The sequence below is a fragment of the Oculina patagonica genome, chromosome 4, assembly GCF_052425735.1.
Source record: "Oculina patagonica isolate OP01 chromosome 4, crgOcupat, whole genome shotgun sequence".
NCBI lineage: Eukaryota > Metazoa > Cnidaria > Anthozoa > Scleractinia > Oculinidae > Oculina > Oculina patagonica.
The window spans coordinates 29,658,602-29,680,456 of NC_135761.1; the positions used below are offsets into that span (position 1 = coordinate 29,658,602).

General features: G+C 37.6%; 2 protein-coding genes across 2 annotated transcripts; both read right to left on the reverse strand.

The window, feature by feature from the left end:
* Nucleotides 1-1,381: 1,381 nt before the first annotated feature.
* LOC144652277 (uncharacterized) lies at nucleotides 1,382-10,015 on the reverse strand. The gene is made up of 7 exons (XM_078512313.1): nucleotides 9,886-10,015; nucleotides 6,645-7,043; nucleotides 6,206-6,333; nucleotides 5,259-5,403; nucleotides 4,201-4,311; nucleotides 3,569-3,689; nucleotides 1,382-2,435 (listed from the first exon to the last, which is right to left on the reverse strand). Exons 1-7 carry the CDS (start codon nucleotides 9,962-9,964, stop codon nucleotides 2,192-2,194), a joined length of 1,227 nt encoding a protein of 408 aa, XP_078368439.1. The 5' UTR covers nucleotides 9,965-10,015; the 3' UTR covers nucleotides 1,382-2,191.
* Nucleotides 10,016-12,995: 2,980 nt separating this feature from the next.
* Nucleotides 12,996-21,818, reverse strand: LOC144652260 (chaperone Ric-8A-like). The gene is made up of 5 exons (XM_078512284.1): nucleotides 21,002-21,818; nucleotides 19,202-19,559; nucleotides 17,527-17,790; nucleotides 16,326-16,539; nucleotides 12,996-15,260 (listed from the first exon to the last, which is right to left on the reverse strand). The coding sequence occupies exons 1-5, from the start codon at nucleotides 21,784-21,786 to the stop codon at nucleotides 14,965-14,967; spliced, it is 1,917 nt and encodes a 638-aa protein (XP_078368410.1). The 5' UTR covers nucleotides 21,787-21,818; the 3' UTR covers nucleotides 12,996-14,964.
* Between the last annotated feature and the right edge of the window lie 37 nt (nucleotides 21,819-21,855).

Here is a 21,855-nt window from a genome sequence, read left to right on the forward strand (position 1 = left end):
TGGAGAGAGGCACTATGAGAGTAAAGTGTCTTGCCCAAGAACACAATGCAGTGACACCTGCCAGGGTTCGAACCCGCAACGTTCGCTCCGGAGTCCGGCGCGCTAACCATTAGGCCACCGCGCCTACCAGACTTAAATATAGATAATTATTAACATACTACAAAAAGGGGAAAAAAAGAGAAAAACTAGAGAACATGCCCAGAGAATAACACCTTAAGTGACCTGGCTCGCAAAAATCTACTACATTCCGTCCAATTAAAAACTCGGCTTTCAATAAACTTGTGTAACAAGGGCGATATATATCGGACTTAAACACGAACGTTAACATTGAGTTTTGATTGTGAAAAAGCAACCAGAGCTTAGATAGAGGGTCTGTATCACAAACAAAACTACACGGTTAAGTCTGAAAGTCATATTCTAATCTTTTACTTGGCATATCCATCTACGAGAAGGGATGGCGCAGTGGTAAGAGCGCTCGCCTCCCACCAATGTGGCCCGGGTTCGATTCCCGGACCCGGCGTTTTATGTGGGTTCAGATTGTTGTTGATTCTCGTCCTTGCTCCGAGGGTTTTTATCCGGGGGTTTCCGGTTTTCCTCCGTCTACAAAAACCAACACTTCTAAATTCCAATTCGATCGGGAACAGTAGATGAAGAGCCACTTTGTGAAAATGCCACTGTCAATTCCGATGTATTAATTTATGTTATTTTATTAACCGTGTAACGTAGCTACCCTGTCTGCCGTAAATGGTTCCAGCATACCCGGCCGAACTATAGACATAATTACATTCTAGGACCTTCTCAGTAGTAAAACAATACAATACCGGTTTGCAGCATGCCGCAGAAATGGAACAGTGTTTTGTTGTGCATTGCAGGTGTTTTATTTTGTTGCTGTGTAAGTCCTTTTGGGCTATGAGGTAATACTTTCGAAGATTTTATGAAACTTACACTGACCAATCATAGAGCACGTAGTTCATCGAACATTTTATAATCTTCTTTATACCTATGGTACCATAGTCACTAGAATTTGTGTTTATTTTGCAAAAATATCTGTCATCAGTTCCGTTCTACAAGTGCGCACTGTAATTTTTGCCCAACCAAATTTTGTCAAGCCTTACCAATCTTCAAAAGCGTCGAAGTCATGGCTCGGAGCAGGACGAATTTTTGTAAAGCATCAAAACGGGTTATAGCGACGATTATTCTTACCCCGAGTTGTGGTAATTGACACTTTGTGGTTATCCAATAATACGTATTGGCAATTTTAAAATTTGGTGGAGACAAAATTTGTCGAGATTCTTGGTAGAGCCAAACAAGTTGTGTCAATCCAGCGCGTATATTACCCATAGCGCTTTGCGCGCAGGAGCTTCGCTATAATACCACTTGATTTTCTCCCATTTTTTTAATATTTTATTTTTTACAAAGGACAATATCTTACAATTCATTATTTAAAACGCCGCTGAATTAAACAAAGTACGATGAAAGTACGATAAAACTTATGTCCCTTTTGCGTCACATATTAGGAAATTTACTTTTTACAGTGAAGCTCGCTAAGATAAGCTAAACTTACTCAAAAGCGACATTTTCTGTTGCTTTCATAATTTCCAGTTTCTTTCGTAACCTGCGAAAGACACTTAACTGTTTTTAAAAATCTCAACTTACATAATCCCTATGGGAATTGGCGTTACTTGAGTTTCATTCAACCCCAAGCTATAAATGTTTTAGTATTATAAAAAAGTTGTTTCTTGAAGAGCGCAAAGTTGTTATCTAGTTTTTGCGATACGTCTCGGGAATAACCCCTTTATCAGTCGCAAAGCTCGTGTCAAATAGAAATTAAATCAAATCAAATAGCTCAAAACAAATCGGATGAAGGGGTTATTCCCGAAACTTATCGCAAAAACGTAGATAACAACTAAGCACTTTTCAAGAAACAACTTTTTTATAATATAAGAACACGCAGTTTGTTTGCAGAACAGACACTCTGATGATTATTTCAATGATCGAAAAATGTTTAGTGTATGTAGTTTTAACAGCTTTTTACCAACATTTTTTACATCTTTTGGAAAATGTTTTTTTAAATGACCTCAAGATAATTCGTATAAGTGCGAGCACTAAAAACATCACTGAAAATTGTTCACGTTTTCATTGAAAATTGTCCGTGTATTCATTTTCATGCTCCAAAGGCTTCTTGTAGCATCTACCAAGCCTGCATGGAAATCACAACAAGCAACGTTCCGAATAGCGCCATGTTTGATAAAGATCCTTGTGAGCCCGCGGACACAGGCGGTTTCTTCTCGTAGTAGTCATAGTAACAAGACGTCAGTTTGTTGTGTGACGTGTCCACACTTTCTATCTTGCACTGGCCAAGACCTTGTTTATATAGGGTGTTCAGAAATGTACCACTGCTGATATATCCGAGTCCATATTCAAATGATTTACAACTGCAGATTAAATGCAGATTAAATGGGAAGAAAGATTAATATGGTACGGAAAAGCTTTTGAAAAAGCAACGTGAGTTGTACACAAATGATTGAATAATGATGGATGATATAGTGCATGCAAACTAAGAACGGTGGACATGAACAGCCAGCTTGTTAGAATTCGATGAATGCTCGGATTAAAAAACAAAGTGCGGGAGGGATTTTTACTCAAATAAAAAAAATCAATTTTGATTTACATTTTATAAACTCTGATTTTAATTATGATTGAAAGAAAATTTAAACAGTTCTGTTAAAAACTATCATGTAGCAGAAAATGTTAAAAAACCAAGGTACATTTTTTGCACAAAGTCTAGGAAAAATTCTCGAGGTGTCAACGGATCTTAGGCTGTCCCAAACAACACTAAGAAAAGAAGAAAGGGAGTTATGCTGTTCACGTAATACAGTAAAAACCCACGTATAAGAACCTAGATTTTTTCAGTTAAGCCTAAATAGGTTCTTAAAGAAATGGTATTTAGTGGGATTTTAGGCTACTTAGGTTCTTAAATAGGTTCTTAATTTGATAGGAGCACTAGCGATCAGCACAGATAGCTACTACAGGGCATATGGATTATGGAATATGTTGCTGTATAAATAATTATCTAGAATACAGTTTAGACGATAACCATACAGTAAATTTATCTTTCCAAACTGCTAGCATGCATATCTAGACTAATTTTTTTCTGTATTTTCATTTGTGCCTTTATTATTGTAAAATAAAAACCTATTGAAAATTTTAGGCTAAATAAGTTCTTATGAAAAGGGGGTTTAAAATGAAAAATTTAGCCTAATAGGTTTTTAAAGTTTAGGTTGTTATACGCGATTTTTAATGTAAGTAGAAATAACGAAAAAAATAGTTTAGTGTTAATTTAACAGGTCTAGTTACTTTTCAACGCTTTAGTTGAAATGTGTAAGCCATGCTATAAAAGTCAGGTAAAAGGACATACAAAAGAAGACTTTGGATTTCGTTGGCCTGTGCTTATTGCTTACTTATGTAGCAATTGCTGTTCGTGGCGTTTCGTTTTTTGCATCAGGTAGTTGTGAAAGTTGTTGCTCGCTTAGCGCATTTAGTTTGAATAATGTGGCGATGTTTTTACCTTGAACTTTCTCTGCACTTTGCAGCGCAGTACTCCAAGGTGACATTAACATAAAGTGAAGGTTTATTCTCTCCTTCCGCGTCAATGCATTTCTTTTTCGTGACGGCAAACCCTTTAGGATCTGTAGAATAGAAAGAAAAGTAAATGATATTTCTATTTAGTTGAAATTTATTACGAGCCGAACGAGTTAGAATCGAGAGAGCGCAGTGTATCCTCTTAAGCTATTCACGACTATTAATTTGTTTTTAGATATTTTACGTACATGTATGCGACAGCCATACTTATTTATTAAAAACTAGCTATGGTATATTGCAATTCCTGAGTTTTGATTGGTTTACAGGCCATGGTATATGGGCTCATAAACCATGAACAACAAATATGGTAGGTGTACACGTCGGCGAGAACTGCCGTGGAGCTCATATATTGCTATTCTTTGGGCGTTTTCGGGAGCCCATGGGGGCTCCTGGCGTTTTTAATAATAAAAAAATATTCCACTCGCACTTGTTGGATATGAGATACTCATAGCCAACTCGGCGCTACGCGCCCCGGTGGCTATCTACCATCTCATATCCAACGCATCCTCATGGAATAATTGTTAAATACAGGTTAACCGTCGCCATAGTAACACTTACTGCTGCAGGTTGTTCCCTCCCAGGCCTCTGAACATTCACACTTATAAGAGGTTCCATCCACGTGACATGTACTATCGTAGTGACACGGACCGGAAACACACTCGTCCTCATCTGAGACAAAATCAACCAATAGAACAGTTTATACATTAACCTAAAATATTTAACCTGGCGTGCCTTGGAACAACTCAGTTCCATTCACATAATTAAATTCTCCCCATTGGTATCTTCTTTAGTGTATTTATTGAGAGAATTTGTTGAAATATCGAAATGATTTCACCTCAGTGACTACGTGTCAATTTTCGTGAGTAGTAAGAGCGTGTTCCTTCTTCGTACGCTCTTGCCTTATGCTAAAATAGCTCCTACGTACAAGACTATATCAACCTCACTCGTTTGATAAACATACATTTTTAGCAGCGAAATCCAGAACAGCAACTTCTTTTCCTAGCTTCTAGTGTGGTTCTATGAGAGTGGGCTAAGAGATGATGCCCGGGGGGGGGGGGGGGGGTACTCGAAAAAGTTTTGTACGGGGAGGCTCCGCCCGGAGATCCAACCCCTTACCCTTTTATATACCATTTTGATAGAAAAGGTACCCCTTTTGTATACCTTTTATTGCAAAAAGGCACCCCTTTCATATACCTACACGACATCACATTTACCAAAAACGGGAAGTTTTCTTGTTATTTTTATGTAGCGCTTAATAAATTAAGACGATACAGCCAAAAGTTGCGTCGGCTCGAAATATTTAATGTAAAGGCCTTTAAAAATATCATTATGGCAGATTTCCCTACCCTTTCATATACCTAAATTTGTGAAATCCCTACCCTTTTATATACCTGGAGCCTGAAAAAGGTACCCCTTTCGGGCGGAGCCTCCCCGTATAGGCCATTATAGGGAGTACCCCCCCCCCCCGGGAGATGATGTCGGAAATAAAGTTCTAACAGTAGGGCCTAGGGCTAGATGGATATTTATAATTCTAAGAGACAAGAACTCGTTTCAATCATTTTTGTTTTGCGAAATACGCTGTAGTTATTTCGAGTATTCGCTAACTAGTCCCTTACATGTTTTAACAGTGGTCAAAGCAGATCTTTTTCCTTCTTTGTCAATAGTCGACGCTGTCATCCAGATCTTGTAAACTGTGTTTGCAGTCAAGCCCGTGATAATTCCCCTTGTGCCATGTTTAAATACTTGACCCCTTTCTCTATTCTGGTAAAACATAAACAAATACATAAGATAAAGTTGTTGTTGATGTTAAGAAATCGTTCAACCTTTAGAGAAAACAAACAAAAAAAACACCAACATGAAAACAGATAATCAAGGAGGTTTAAAGCTGTTTTTATCAGAGAACAGAGACGTAAGTTCGCTGTAGTAAACATGTTCTTCGGATGTTTCTCGGCCCCAGAACTACTTGAACTACTTATTTTTCTAATGCTGTAATACAAACATGTAAGGTAAACATAAACAAGCATAAGGACGATTTATAAGATAGGACTTTTTTACATGCGACAGGCTTACAAAATGACTTAGAACCTCTTACACGCGCGCGTGTCTGTCGTAAGGATGTGGTAGGTTGATTTATACGAAGCGATTCGTGTTGTAGTCATGGCGTAAGGGTGTCGCATGCGATAATCTTAGGCAAAATTGTACCGTCTAATTCGCTCCTAAAGTAAACTTGAGTGAAAGAAATTTTGAGTTCCATCTTGTTCATTTATATTTTTAAAAACGTAGGTCGAAACAAGCGCACTAGGCTTGCGTGTATAATATGTTGTTTGCGTTTGCGTTGGACAAGTGAAATGTTATGTTATCCTGTCCTCTAGTGGCGTAAGTGGCTATCAAAGAATCGCTTGGGTGTGAAAGTAAATCTGAAACTGAATTATTCTTCATATAAAGACCTTCGCTTTAATTTTGTCCCAAAAAGAAAGCTGACAATACAATTAATTTTATGACCAACAAAATGCGGAGAAGCTATACATTATACCAAGCTAAAGGAATGTTTCAATCAACATACATTTCCTGTTTTGTACAGCACAGAGTACAGCACGAGTGTCCCTCGCGTCTGATTGGGCGGAGACCACGTGACTTCAACTGTCTTGGATGATAATGGCCGCGCGAGTACATTCCTCACTGGACTGGGTGCTAAAATAAAAAGTATTAGAAGAAGAATTATCACTTTGCGTTAATGGGCCTGAATACTGTAATCTGAAATGACTTTTGTTCAAAAAGCGAGGAGCTTTGAGATAGCGAGGTCCTCCGCTATCCCGGAATGATCTGATGTACGAAATTACCTTAGGAAAAAAATCGCCAAAAAAGTAAAATTAACTTAAAACCAAGGAAGATGATGACGAATTACAAACAACAAACTTCGGCCAAAATACAGCCAACTTTTTAACATTCCTCACCCGTGACGTGATCATTTAATTGACAATTATTGTCAAAATGTGACCTACCTCCAGGCGGAATAGTGTAATTTTTCCATCCACTTCGATGCGTGCAAGTATCCGCTGGCGGGAAGAAATCGCTACAAGCTTCCACGTTTACACTCACAGGTTTCTCGAAATCCATTTCGCTTTGAATCAGGGAAACTTGGTACTCGCTGTTGAGTTTGTTGCAAGAAACCCCTTTGTTGATGTTTGATACGCAATAACTACATGTGGTGTTATCTGATAAACAGTACACAGACATAGGGCCGGCATCCTCTGGCGGGATACTTGAGTTATGGAGAGATTTGAAGCTTCTGAAAAGTATTCTGTATAATGTTACATTCGCTTGATAGTTCCATGATATGACAACAAAATCTGATCCATTGACTGCTTTGATTGTAATACCTGTCGGTGGCTGAATAAGGCCTGGGAGCAAATAGAACAAAACGATTTAACGGTTGAAAGGTGATGAGGGGCAAAGACTCGATTATTCCTTATTTCATTGCTGGTTTAGGACTCAGTACAATCTATCATACCGAAAAAGATGGTGACTGGTACATTTACCCATAATTATTAGCGCACGGAACCTCCATAAACTTCAAACCAACACGAACACTGTTGTTAGTACAGGGACGGATTTCGCAAACACATGGTTTTCTAGGTGCCCTAGACTGCAAAACAGTCGGTTTTTTTTTTCTCTTAAGTCGTCGGGAAAAGCGCTTATCAAAGGCGCGAAGCACCAATCGTCTGGCGAGCCTCGCATGCCCACTCACAGTTTTGACATTGGCTCCAGATCCCTCGCTCTCGTTCGAAGACCGAGCGCGTTCGCAAAAGATACAACTTCTTTTGACAGTTGGCTGCGTTAGGTTCAATGTATTGTGGTAAAATATACAGCCGCCATCTTTTCCCGCACTTTGGATTCTGTAGAAACAATTAGACTACTCGCCCTCGTTTTAATATCTGTGAGCAGTAGTTTCTCAACTGGCGCACAATCGCTCAAGTGCCAGGCTAGTGGCTGATTGATTATCGTAAAGTATTCGCATTCATATTTGTTTGGTTTTTCCATTACTACGCTTTGTGGTTGGCTCATAAAAATACTCGCGCCACTTTCGCATCCAGTCAGAAAAATCGTGACTCGCTGCGCACGTTTTCCCGCGCTTCAGCCGGCTACATGTATTTGCTATGATCGAATTTTGATTGGTTCACTGGATTGTTGTGTCGTTTGTAGTGGCCAGAGTGATTACTTTGGTTTAGCTTTATGTCACTTAATTAAAAACCGTTTTGTCAAAATGAATTAATTTCTGGTCCATTTGTTTGTTACGAGATAAACTAATAATAGAGCCAGGATCCGAGCCAGGATCCGAGCCAGGATCCGAGCCAGTCTTCGAGCTAGGATCCGAACTAGGATCCTAGCCCCATTATAAAAGCTAACTGCAAGCAACCTAAGCTAAAGTAGGCTAACTGGAGTGCTATTTAGGCTAACCGGAGTGCTATTTAGGCTAACCGGTGCGCAAGTTACGCTAACCGGATATTGGCTCGAATTCTGGCTCGGATCCTGGCAGTTCAGGTGGCTCGAATTTAAGGTATCCTCGTTTTTTACCTTATCTCACAATGACATGGACGAAAGGAAACCAAAACTTTTGTTCCTAAAAGAGGATCTTTTACCCACAGGTGGAAAATTAATTCCAGCTGCACTACAAAACAGTCAACAATTCTATTGTGGACTGACACTGCACCTGCTGGTTTGCGTGTCACGGCGAGTATATCATTAAAAAAAACCTGTTTGAACTAAACCTTCACAGCGTCATATCAGTCACGCAAAATACCGTAAATAATGCCAGGGAAATAACTTACTTATTTTTCGCGGATCTGAAGAATAGCGTTGATATTCAATAAGAAACGAAAGGAAGTAGTAGTCTGTTTGAGTTTGTTTGTGTTTGAAGAGACTTATTTAAGAACGGAAATTAAAACTTGTTACAAAAAAAGTGCGCGTACCAGTTTGTTCGTCGGATTATATTTGTAAATTAAAAAGATGTTGTTCTCGTTGTTAGAACACGATTAGAATCGTGTGATTTTTTTTCTCTGTTGGAAAATGCCCAAACTTTGTCTTGTTCAATTTATGTGACGTTTTCTATTAGAAAGGTGCTAATCTGAAAATAATGAATTTCCAACAGACTGAATGTCGGAAAATTGTTACATGTTGTTTTGATATTCAAATTCTGTAACGAAAAGTAGAGATTATACTTGGATTTTCGAGAGCCCTCCAAATTTTTAACTAACGGTTTCTGCTTTTACTGATAAAAAATCTCATATTTCAATTCCAAAGAGATTTTGTACATAAGACACTTGCGTGGACGCAATAATGCAACCGTGTTTAAACAAGAAGAGCGGTTTCCCAAGCGAACTGCGCCATAATTCTGATTATTTGTGGCTCCAGTATACTCTGAACGCTTGGATAATGAGATCTGCTACTTATTGTAGTGAAGAAAAAAAGTGTTAGAATTGTAGTTGAAAACGTCTTCGATTCGAAGCGATACAATAGAAAAAAAGACCGGCTGACGCAATATTAAAACTTATCACATGATTCGGTGCTTTGCTATTAATGACAGGAAAAAAAATCAGTGCTAGCCATAAAACTACGAGTCTGCAGATATATAAAGTGCGATCGGTCGAAAAAATAAAAGGAATGACATTCATCGGTTGATGTTTTGGCTCGACAAATTCATTTTCGGGGAAAAGTTTCAATCGAGTAAGAGAATATATTCTGGTAAAAAAGAGTAACAAATGTTTATTTACAAGTCGGTCGGGTATGTAAATTTCGGACACGCACTGAAGATTAGCTTCTTAAATGGGTTAATCGCCGTTTTCCTTTTTTTTTAATAAAACGTTTTATAAAATTCTTGTGAAGGAAAAATACTGATTTTATTGTCTGGTTCATTTGCTTTCAAAGAAACAAGAGGCACAAAAGATAAAACGTGTTAAAGATAAAAGAGAAGGGAATTATCTCATAAAAGACTAAACACATGTAAATAGCGTGCATTTCAACTTCGATAATAAAAGAACATCGCTTATACTATAGGTACAAGAAAACAATTCTTTAAGTAATTTAGTTCTTTTACCGATATTTTTTAAACGAAAAATTGCGTGATTTTCTCACAAGAATAAAAGCTCAAAGCTAAAACGATCGCGGTAAAAAGTACAACATTGTAGAAGGATGGCGTGCTTTTCTATTCAAATGAATCAAAACATCAATGAACCGACCACTTACCTGAAATCAACAATGGAAAGGACAGCAAAATTGTTACGATCAGAATTCCGAGAGCGTAGTAAGGATTAAACACCGCCATGATCGTGTGAGTACAAATTACAGTCAAGGAAATTAGTTATATGCAAATCATTTTGCCAACAATGAAGACAAAATGGGGTGTCGGTAAAACGCCGACTCGGGGTCGGGGTCCGGGCCGGGGCCGGGGCCGGGGCCGGGGCCGGGGCCGGGGTCGGGGTCGGGGTCAATTTTTTTATTTTTTTTTTAAAATTCACTGATTGAGAAAAAAAAATACAAAGTTTATATTAGCGTGTGGGACATTTCGAGTCGAAAAAAGCATTTCCTTCACAGATTCGCCACAAATCTTGATCCTTATAAGTTCAAAAGTATAAAAGAAGAAATTTGTGGTCTAGCAGGCGACAGGTGAAATTGTCTATCTCGGCGGATAGAATTTGCTGACGACTTCTTTCTGAGCGCTAGCTCCTCGCTAACATAGCATGAACTTTTTCAGGTTTAAATTAAATTGTACAAATGTTTGTGTAACAAGAGAAAATTAATTCAGGTTTATATCGTTAAAATAAAGCCGCCTTTCATATGAGGAGGCAGAATTGTTTTGTTTAGAAAGCGAAGCTCGCATTTACATGTCTCGCAATCTTGAAGTTTCTACATTCTCTTATTTGCGTGACCGAGATGCGGAAAATAAAATTGATCTTAGTAAATGCACACCGTTTTCGACGCAAATAGTGAGTTGTAGCCTGCCCGCCTTTCATCGCTCCCGCTTACTAAACACACCATACGGCAATCTTCGCTTGCTATTCAAATTCGATCTTCCCCGGCAGTTCACAAATGAAGCAATTCACGTCTGTGCAAAATTTAAAAAAGCTGGCTGTATATTTCAATTGTTAAGGAATTTTCCTGACTAAAACATATTACAACAAACTGCCCGACGTGCGAGTTTCGCTGTCGAAACAAACCGCTCTACTTCTTTGAAAATACTTCGTTTGATATGAAACGCAGCTTTAATTTTTATTACTCAAAAACATATACAATTTAATTTAAAAGTAAACATATTTAGAATATTTGCAAGACAACGTCTACGCGAGTTTCCCTTGAATTCTCTGTTTATACCTAATTTGTTTCAGTGGGACTGAAAACCGAAGATCCTCCCAAAACAAAATCTATTTTTTTAAGTTCTTATGAATCACAAGGTGGTTCTGTTGATCAACTGATCAACAAAATGCAAAATGAGCAACGAACGGCTAAAACTGAGGTAATGCTGACGAGGAAGTATTACACCCGCTTTCAGTGTTTGGTTTAGCGGTTTGTTGAAACAAACAACACGGATCGAAATCCGCCAATCACCAGCATGACCTTTTGACCTTGTGGGTGAAACCAACAAGGGTATCCATCGGTTTTGATTGGATCATTATTTCCACCTGGAAAGATGCTGAAGATGGTGTGGAAAGATGGACGTAGAAAGATAGCTATGTACGTAACATTGAAAGGCAAGCGGGTGTAAATTATTCGATTACAGAGAAGTAAACAATAACATCTTATCGCTAAACTGTATGTAAAAGTTAAATTTCACCTCTCGCCTGTTAGACCTTAACTAAAATGCTTCTCTTATACTCTTGAACTTATAAGGATCAAGATTTGTGCCGAATTTGTGAAGGAAATGCTTTTTTTTTTCGACTCGAAATGTCCCACACGCTAATATAAACTTTGTAATTTTTTTTTCTCAATCAGTGAATTTAAAAAAAAAAAATTTAAAAAATTGACCCCGACCCCGACCCAGACCCCGACCCCGGCCCCGGCCCCGACCCCGAGTCGGCGTTTTACCGACACCCGACAAAATGTCAATATTTTTGCGACTGTCAAAAGTCTCACGTGGTCGCAGCCAGAACCCCAGGCACCCAAGCGAGACGAATTGTTTACAAGGTGTAAATTAAATTTTTTAATAAAATGGCAATTTATGCGAATGACTTAAGATCGGAGACGCCTTCGTCGAGAATGTAGCAATCATTTTATTTTTATTTTATTGTAAAATTAATGAAAATAACAGGAAACAGACGCCAGGTTAAAGAAACAAAAGGTATTTTATTCATAGATTTTTGTCGCAAGTGATAAGGATGCATGTGTTACAAATTGCGAACTCATTACTATGCCAGTGTACTGAAGCTAAAAACAAGTGATATTATTGCTATGCCATCCAGAACTTAAGATCTCGAATAAGGCTGACTTTTTCAAGTTCTGCCCTTGTGACCTAGAAAACAGCTAATAGCTAATAAAGGTTCCCCACTTTCTTCAACAACACTTTACTTTATACCTTCATGTTTTACGCGCATTTCGCTTGCGAGCGAGAGTACTTCGAAAAAAAAATCCACCTTGCAAATTCGAAATTAGCCAATCATAAGTCATTTTTACTGGCATAATTTCCTGCGATAGGATACCTGGGTAGGTAATATCAAGAGAGGATAATTATCCTCTCTTGGTAATATTTATATGTTGCAACGTGTGTTAAGTAATAAATCTACCTTTATGGTACGTTTTGACGGCATATTAGGCGCATTTCATGGCCTCGCGGTGGGTGTTAATTACATGTAACGCCTATTAAAGTTAGTCTTATTGTCAGCAGATGTATTAAAAGGTAGGGGCTAACATGTTGTGTTTTTGTTGGGCCCCCTTTAAGATGTTGTCACCTTTCACCTCGTACTCTGATTAATCATTTTAAAGACCGCACTGACAAATTTTTTTTAATTTTTTTCTTCAGACAGTACTGTTTCAGTTTGTAACAGTTCCTGATTTGGTGCATTTTGGCCTGCCTTTTATTAGCAAACAACAACAACAACAACAACAAAAATAAAAACACTGCAGTTCAAGAGTGCATTTCTCCGCACGGAAATCTTCGACCACAACGTATAGCGACCACCAGCAACACATTTTGGTGTTAGCTTTTCATCGCAGAATAGTAATACTCTAAGGTTTGATCTTGTTTATCAGAGAGGTTACAAAAGAGCAACATTGTGTCTTAACAGTGTGCAATATTGGCTGTAACCTACCAACATTATTGGTATGAAGTAAAGAGTCTAAGCAAAAAAAGATGACACGTGATACAGGTTCACAAGAGAAAGTTTTAATGGCAATATTTGTTTCGTACACGAACCAGTTCTGGCATTAAACATTCCAGATGCAATGTTTTATTTTATCTTGATGTAACACACGTACGGTATACCAAAGGAATTTTTCATTTTCCTTCTAAGCTACATATATACTATTTTTAATACTTGTGTCATTTGAAACTTGGTTTTTATTTTACAAGACTCGATTAATTAACGCCATTATTGGCGATTAATTTTTTAAACTCAATATACACTGGCACAAACACACCACGCTGCTTAAGCGGGTTACCCTCTAATACAAAAAAATTGTTCGCAATGTCCATTTAACAATGACTCGACAATAGATCTGTGAAGTGCCAGGAGGGGGAGAGGGGAGGGGGAGAGGGGAGGGGGGTAAGTGAAAGCGAAAGGTTACGCTTTTTGTTGTATCGTTTTAACTCTCTGTCAGTGATATCCTGTTTATAATTTCCATGGAAAGAAGCGTTCTCGGTAAGCTAAGTACAAGCACTTAACTCGGTAGTCCCCAGGCGTGCTCTACTTCTCGGGAACAAGGGCGAATTACACGCAAGAGCGTGGAAACGGACTGTATGATAGAAGGCTCGATGTAGTTTTTTGAGAACAAAAGAAAACGTCAATGGTTGCTATGGTAACCTTTGTGACAAAGTGACAGGTAAAAAATTAAAATTTGGTCATATTCGATCATTATGGTGTATTTTGGCAAAAATCGAACACTGGCTTCCTAGATATGGTTGCTTTGAAAATTATAATTTAATTATAATTTTCAAAGCAACCACCCTTAGGCTAAAAAACCTACATCGAGCCTCCTTAAATAACCAAAACTTGTTTAAAACGTTAGTAATATAAAAAGAAAATACTGCAGATAGTCGAATTTGGACGACCCCAAAACTATTTTTCGGGTTGACATAAATAAAAAGTTCTGATCAAGAATGATACAAAAGAATTGCAGAAATATTTTGGTTTACTGTGTAACTTAGAAGCTTCAGAAACTAAAGAAGGGATAACTACAGGATCTTTGAAGAATGAAAAATTTTAACTTAACCCAGCTACAATTCGTTTGTCCTTTACAACCTTCTGTATATAAATCTTTTACTCAAAATTTGTATGAAATAATAAGTTGTTAATATACATTATTAATTTTAATATTCAGTTGGCTCGATTTCAGCCCCTGTCGCTTGAATATACATATACTTTATTCTGTAATTGTTCTTTAGAGAAGACTTGTTGTAAAAAATTATAAGTTGATGAGAGATTACTAAATTAGTGATACAATAAAAGTTATGTACACCCATTTTGTGATCAGCTTTTGTGATCATTTTCAAACCGAAAAATCACGAGGCCTGGAACGAACAAGAAAATTGGTAAATTATCAGAACATCCAATTGTGTGCCAAGAACAGTAATATTATTTTTGTTAGTATTTTCCTAATGTTCCGAGTAGTTTCTGAAGATTTCTCAGTTCCAGTCCTCGCTTTAGCTAGGCACGTATGTAAAAGGCCCCTGTCAATCAATCATATAAAGTAGCCTTCTATTCAAGCTCAAAGGATCACGTGGTCTGCAACAAGTTAACAAACACCTGTCTGACTGCTCAAACTATGTACAAAACCAAACAGAAATTGCTGCTTTCAATTACTAGAATTTACCAAAGCATTTTACTTCCGTGATTTTCTCTTTCTTTCACCTTGGACTTCTTTGAGTTACTGACAGTGGCCAAATGTGTTCCAAAGTCTGATCAGAACACTACACTCGCATCAAAATAACACAAGACAAACAAAACACTGAGGTTTGGCCCACAATCAAAGGAATCAAAGAAGCGCTGACAAAATTTTTCCTTTCATTTCTTACAGCTAATTTCACACGTTTCAAAAACGGCATTGGATGTACACGCTACTTAAAAAAAACTATGCATGTATATATCTGTTTTATCATGTTTACTGAAACTAGTTTTAATTCGTTGGTTCTTTTTCACTGTCCGCTGGCTCAGTACCTTCTGTGTTTCCATTTGCTGTTGACTCTCCCTGCCCTGTGAGTGCATTTCCTCGCTCTGAGGCCTGTTCACCCATTAACTGTGCCCCTTGAAACTCTTGAGGCCTGCCATCAGGGCCCACCTGAGCTGTCCTGATTATGCCCTTCCTGTTAAGGTCCTGGATTAGATTGGCAAGTTTCTCGGCTTCTTCTTCTTTTTCCTGCTCACTCATTTCATCCAGTGGATTGGGCTTTCCATCATCCTTTGGAATAGCACCTAATAACAAAGAAACCACATCTATGAACCGCTGTTTAGTATAATTTTTTTTAGAGCTCAAGCTACAGTATGAGCAGATTACAGTGACGAATTGATACAAAAGGTCTATAGTAATACAGTATTTTATTGCTTACACCCCAACTAAAAGACAGTTTTCTACTGGATGAAAAACATACCATGTGCCGTGCCTTAAAGCTGTATTGTTGTATAAAGCTATTAGTTTCCAAAGAAACTGTTCATTACTATTAATGACCGAGGGCCCTTTCTACTATTTTTAAGCAAATCATTGGCAAAAACTGATAATCCACCTTATCAGTTGAAGGTCTGTGTACAGAAAGGTCCTAACATGAAGTTTGTTTGTAACAAAAATGCAACAAATTATCATATCATTTGTTATGCCTTTAAAGGAACTGTGTCACGGCTAAGTTAATTTTTTGTTTACTTATTAAATTTTGCCAAATATTCGCTATGAAACTAAATGTTGCAAAAAAATAATTCTATGATTCTAAATGAGAAAACAATAGCTTCATTGCAGCTAAGTGTGTCTCTCAGGCGTTATAATTTGAAGTTACAAGCAGACAAGATTAACTTTGAAAACTGTTCCACTGGACCATATTTCAAAAACCCATATCGCAATCCGTTTCAATCTTTGACACTTTTGGCCATCTGTACCTTCTTTTGCATTTGGTGTGACTTATTCCTTCACTGTTTTAAGAGGTTATTTCATATATTAAAATGAATTTGTTGGTCATTTCCTATGCCTAAGTTTGGCTAAAATCCATGACACAGTCCCTTTAACATGAATCTGCTACTATTTGAGCAATCTGAATAGTACAAACATGTGGTTCTAGAGAATTATCAGTACCCCCTCATTAGACATTCCAAGAGGGAAGGGGGTCTCAAACGGCAATTTTTTAAAAGGAAAGTATGAACAGTCCAGAGCAGTGGAGGGAGAAGGTGGGTTTCAAACTAGTTTTCTAGAACAACACCAAAACAAGGTCAACAGTGTAACATACAGACAGCATGTTCTATCTTCCCTTGGTCCTCCAATAAAGCTTCACTCACCAATCATGGGATCAATCTGTGATTTGTCCATGGCATATTCTTCAGTCTCAGAATCCTCGTCATCAGAAGAGTAGTCTCCATTACCTTGTGGCTGAACGCTTCCCATTAGGCCACGTGATGCCAGAAGCCCTGCGGCATTACCATAGCCAGTGTACTTGATAAGACGATTCACATTCTCTTTACACAGAACAAACAGGAAATCGGCTACAAGCTCCTGAGAATAAAAAACACACAAATACAGTTGAACCTACTTAAACTTTCAAGGGAAATCTGAAGAGGTTTGAGTTATCACGGGAAAAATAAGCAAGAAAATGACCTGGAGGGGAATCAAAAAGGTTTTAGTTAGTGAGAGGTTCAAGTTATTGAGGAATAAGTTATTGGGATTCAACCATAATTATAGTATTTCCAAATGCAGATTATCTTGACATTTTTCGCTAAAGCCAATCAAATGGCTATTCTGTAGTGCTACCGAGACTCTAATTTCCAGCTCTACTTATTTGTGATTGTATCCAAAGGTCAATAATTCTCAGAGAATTTCAAGTAACAGCAGCTGTATGAGGCACGGTGGTCTAATGGTTAGCATGCTTTGCTACGAGTCAAACAGCCCGGGTTCAAGCCCTGGCTGGGGCGCTGAGTTGTGTTCTCAGGCAAGACACTTTACTCTCACAGTGCCTCTCTCCACCCAGGTGTATAAATGGGTACTGGCGAATTTACTGCTGGGGGTTAACCCCGCGATGGACTAGCATCCCATCCAGGGAGGAGTAGCAATACTCCTAGTCGCTTAATGCTACAGGAACTGGGATAAGCTCCGGCTGTATGGGCCACTTAACTCGGACACAGACTTTAGCAATGGAAAATTGTTTGATATTGCTGTTTCTTCAAAAAGTGGCCAAGGAACAGTGGCAATGCTATCATGGCCAAGTTTCTTTTCCTTTTACAGCTGGCCCTGGTTGTTCAAAGAGTGGATAATGCCATCCACCGGATAAATCGCTAGCCAGTGGATAACTGTTGACAAAACATACTACGCTATCCACTAGATAGTGATTTATCCAGTGGATCGCGTCATCCATCCTTACAAATCAGGGCCTGTCTATTATTTCAGTCGGGATCCTCACTTGACAAACAGTTGGCTTTTATAAACTGCTTTCTCCTCCATCTCCCTTTAGAACATTCAAAACCAGTACAACATTACGCTACAAACCTTAATATCTTCAAGTGGTGACGTCATTAGTCGGACAAGTTCATTCCTTATCAAATGTCCTTCTTCAGGGCGAGTGGTCCCAACCCTTCCAAGGGGAGGCAGCACTTCTTGTCGCAGATACTTCCTGATCACCCTGTCACCTCGCGCCATCTGACAAAAAGCACTAACAACAGGGACGACATGCTCCTGTAGTGGTTGACTGGTGGATTTCACACGATCATCAAGGATTGTTAACATGGCCCGAATTGCTAGCATATTGTAGTTCTGAAAAACAAAACATAGATGCAATAGTGTTGTAATATAATGGTTAATAAAAAAATTTCATTCATGCAACTAATAACTTGCTTGAATGTTTTTAAAAAATGGACTGCATATAGTCCAAGAACAGCCTAATTAGCAGGTAAGTATGAAATACAACTGTCTAATCTTTGAAATCATGTAATCAAGTTAATTTTAAATCTGGAATTCTGAAGAAATACAGCATGATAAATTTTTGCATTGAATACAAACTCAGAAAAAAAATCCCAGCTCCAGATGGGATTTGAACCCATATTCATATTAATTTTTTCAGAGTTTCTATTCCGTATTTATTCGTTTTTCTAATGCAAAAATCTGGAATTCCTCTGAATAATTTATTACCCATTACTCTCCAAACTGGTTAGTACACACAATGTACACACATTTTTAATAGCTTTAAAATGTTTCTTGAATTTGCACAACTAGGAACAAAACATTTGCTTGATATTTTCCCACTTGTTTTTCCACCCAAAGAAGACTCACGAGAAGCAACCTCAAAAGTTTGCTTTGACCCATACCTTTGGTCTCGGTTAGATAATGGTAAAGGCCGTCTTTGCCAAACCTTTGCTGTACCTTTGATTGTGGCAAGGGTAATTTTTGATTTTGGTCAAGGATTGTACATCTTTGATCTTTATCAAAGGTGTGACAAAGGTGCCGTTAAATGTAACTTTGACTCGTGGCAAAAGTACCTCTGATTCGCATCAAATCTATTATCACTTTGATGCACTTCAAATCCCTGTCAAAGGCGAAATCAAAGGACTGTTTACCTTTAAACATCTGTGTCAAAGATAATCATTATCTCAATTTTGATTCTTATCAAATGTAAGACAAAGTTGTACTCTCCTTGTGTAAATACTGAATACAGAAATACCCTGATAACAATCCCCGATATAACAATCCCCGATATAACGATCCCCGATATAACGATCCTCGATATAACAATAATTATTCCTGATATAAAAATGAGAATTTAGCGGACCAAATGTAAAATCTTTCCTGCAACAGCGATATAATCAGTACAAAGTCACAATTTAAGGAAAAGATCGAATTTAATGCAATAACATTTTGGTTATCGAGTAATCTCTAACATTTCTGTAAACAGCTTTGTACGATGATATACACGTACGAAAAAGATATAATTGTGTTCTAAGACTAAGCCTCTTTATCGACTTTATCCTCTATTAATATGCAGTAAAAAGTACTTGTTAGGTTTACCCCGATATAACAATATACTATTTTTTTACAGCCACATTGTTATATCGGGAGTTTCAATATGACGATTCCTCAATATAATTTTATTGCTCCCTTGGCATATTGTTATATATCAGGGTTCCACTGTATCTAAGACCACATAATGTGAATCAAATAGTAATCACACCTTAAACTGTATCCTAAATCTCTTGGGTGAATGTCTTGTCTCAAAATCCTGAGCAAGCTTTCTAGAAACACTTGATGGCATTGTCCACAGCAGATGTTTTAGGCAGTTGGATGGCATATTGCTTACAATGTTAATGGCGTGGTTTGGAAGGTTTTCTGGGCAGTCAGGCAAAGGTTTAATATGTGCAAACATGGATCGCACAATAAACACAATCCTCTCACAATGTTCATGCGTGTCCGTGCTATCGGGATCAGGAAGATTGATCGTGATGTTAAACATGGTTTTCAGGATTTCTGCAGATAGGCGAATTTCATCCTGTGTCATAGTGTATGTTATTGGATTTTCTTCAATTGTGGCCCTGTAAAAATACAGTCAAGTAATTTTAAAAAAACAAATTTTATTTATAATTGTAGACAAGGACTACAAGAGTTCTCATTAAATTAAACATGTACGTGTGTCTTAATCCAAAAAAAAGAAAAAAAAATCCTAAAATCTAAAATTCTAAAAATATTTTTTTGATATTTAAAATTAATATTTACAAGTAACATTTAAAATATATAATGATATAAATGCCACAAATTACAAGTACTAAGCAACGCCTAAAAGATATAACATCATGTGATTATTCAACTATCTAGTTTGCTGGCCATAAATGTAAAAGATCTATGCATCAATTCCATATTGAATGAAGAGTGTTCCAGCCTTGTGTTAAGCCCACATAATTTATACTGAACCTTCTTAAAATTAAAAAATTCACTGATATAAGGTGCTCCCTGATTGTAAAGCACTTGTACAGCAAAAGTAATAATTGAAATTCTGTGCATTATTTGAACAACTTAAGTGTCCATTTACTTCTGATTATATGTGCCCTGTAATATCACAATTCAATTTAAATGGCCTAAAAATAACAAAAAAGCATGAGATGTACAATGGAATAAACTGTGCTAGCAACCAACATTAATGGTTTTCATTTGCCGTCATCAATATTAAAAAATCTAAGCTGTTAATCCTAAAAATCTTTGTTTTTGTTCTGGGCATACAAATACATTTAATCTTTATGCAAATCTTGGTGTTCATTCAGCATTACATTTTGAAATATAGCATTTCAAATTGTATAATATTCTGGATGCATTTTTTTCAGAACTGTCACAAAAATTGATGTTTTTAATGTCATATTTTCTAAGTTTTCAGATATGATATAAAAATTAGAGGTGATATCTAGAGATGTTTGAAGTAAACGTGAATGATAGTAATGGTAGCATCTACAAATGCATTTTACTGCTTGTAAAAAAAATTATGGCTGACATATTGTTGCCCTGAAGAAAGACACCAACATGACAGCTGAAGTTTTCTCATAACTTATTTTGTGTAGCAACTCGGTCATGAAAACTGCTTAGAAGCTTTAGTTTCCAGGCACGCAAAATTTTTTTTTCTGCCTGTTCTACTTATAACCCGCCTTTTTCCCACGCGATTCCAGACAGACAGTTTTGCAACATAATTTGATGAAAAGTAGTAATTCTGTTGTTGAGTAGTTCAGTTAGCTCTGGTGCACAGACACAAAATTTATTTTTAAGCAGTTAAAACAATGTTTCAGAAATGAGCGCAGCAAATGAGCAAAACATTGGTTTACTCGTTTTGATCGACCAATGAATTCTCGAAACATACGTCATAAGAAATGTATGGAAATCTGAAGGAGAATTTACATATCAATCCTGCAATATAAATGTAATTAAAGTTGTACAAAGTAAGAATTGCAGGAATCGAGCAGTAGGCTTATAAAAACAACCTCATGAATCTTACCTTTCTATTACAGTTAGTGCTTGAAGTTTCGCTCCAGTTAATTGGCCACAACCATCTCTGACTTTCGTTTCGTGGCAAATTTTTCTCTGTTCTTTTCCTGGAATACAGCTGTCTAGTGCATGGGTCAGGGCACAAAACCCATTGTTTGCAACAACTTCCACCCTTGCAGTGTTTTCAAGGGCAGTCAATAAGAAAAGAAATCTCAAATCAAAATACTTCACATTGGTGTCTAAGCGGTCGATTTCGAACCATTTCTTGACCCTTGCAATGATCGCTTCGATACATCTGTTTTTAAAACAGTGTTGACGAACTATTGAGCTGTGGTAAACTATATTACACAAACATTTGAGGGCTTCCATTACTACATTGCTGTTAGCAATAACTCTTTCTAGATCGGCATCTCTACTTTCTTCGTTTTCGACATGAGCCGTTCTTTGCTTGACTTCGTTTGAACAACTCTTCGTCGCTTTCGATCCTTCGCTTGTAAGCTCGGCAAGCGACAAGAGAACAAAGGTTGACTGTTCAGCATTAAGACATCCCAAACCATCTTTGTCCCGGCTTAAAATCCGCAACGCAGACAGAGCGTCTGCTTTGAACTGAAGTCCGAGGTCTTGTCTTGTCAACTCCGTAAGAACAACATCAATAATTTTCTTCCTGACGCTAATATCTATGTGGAAGAAGCTGAATGTCTTCTCGTTCTCAGAACAAAATCGTTGAAGTGCCTTCACGGCGTTTGGTTCGTTTTGAGAGTCCAAATTTTCGAGAACAGAAATGTAATTCTCCATTATTTCTGTACACGGACAATCTGAAGAGAAGGCCTGGCCACCAAGCAGACGTCAACGCAGCCAGGTTAC

What these genes read in the sequence shown, in the direction of transcription:
- LOC144652277 (XM_078512313.1), bottom strand. Translation starts at nt 9,964, where the DNA reads ATGGCGGTGTTTAATCCTTACTACGCTCTCGGAATTCTGATCGTAACA. An exon ending in CTTTCCATTGTTGATTTCAG is followed by an intron (nt 7,044 to 9,885) that starts GTAAGTGGTCGG and finishes ATTTGCTCCCAG; the next exon opens with GCCTTATTCAGCCACCGACA. An exon ending in TTACACTATTCCGCCTGGAG is followed by an intron (nt 6,334 to 6,644) that starts GTAGGTCACATT and finishes TTTTTATTTTAG; the next exon opens with CACCCAGTCCAGTGAGGAAT.
- LOC144652260 (XM_078512284.1), bottom strand. Translation starts at nt 21,786, where the DNA reads ATGGAGAATTACATTTCTGTTCTCGAAAATTTGGACTCTCAAAACGAA. An exon ending in GCACTAACTGTAATAGAAAG is followed by an intron (nt 19,560 to 21,001) that starts GTAAGATTCATG and finishes GTATTTTTACAG; the next exon opens with GGCCACAATTGAAGAAAATC. An exon ending in GATTTAGGATACAGTTTAAG is followed by an intron (nt 17,791 to 19,201) that starts GTGTGATTACTA and finishes TTTGTTTTTCAG; the next exon opens with AACTACAATATGCTAGCAAT.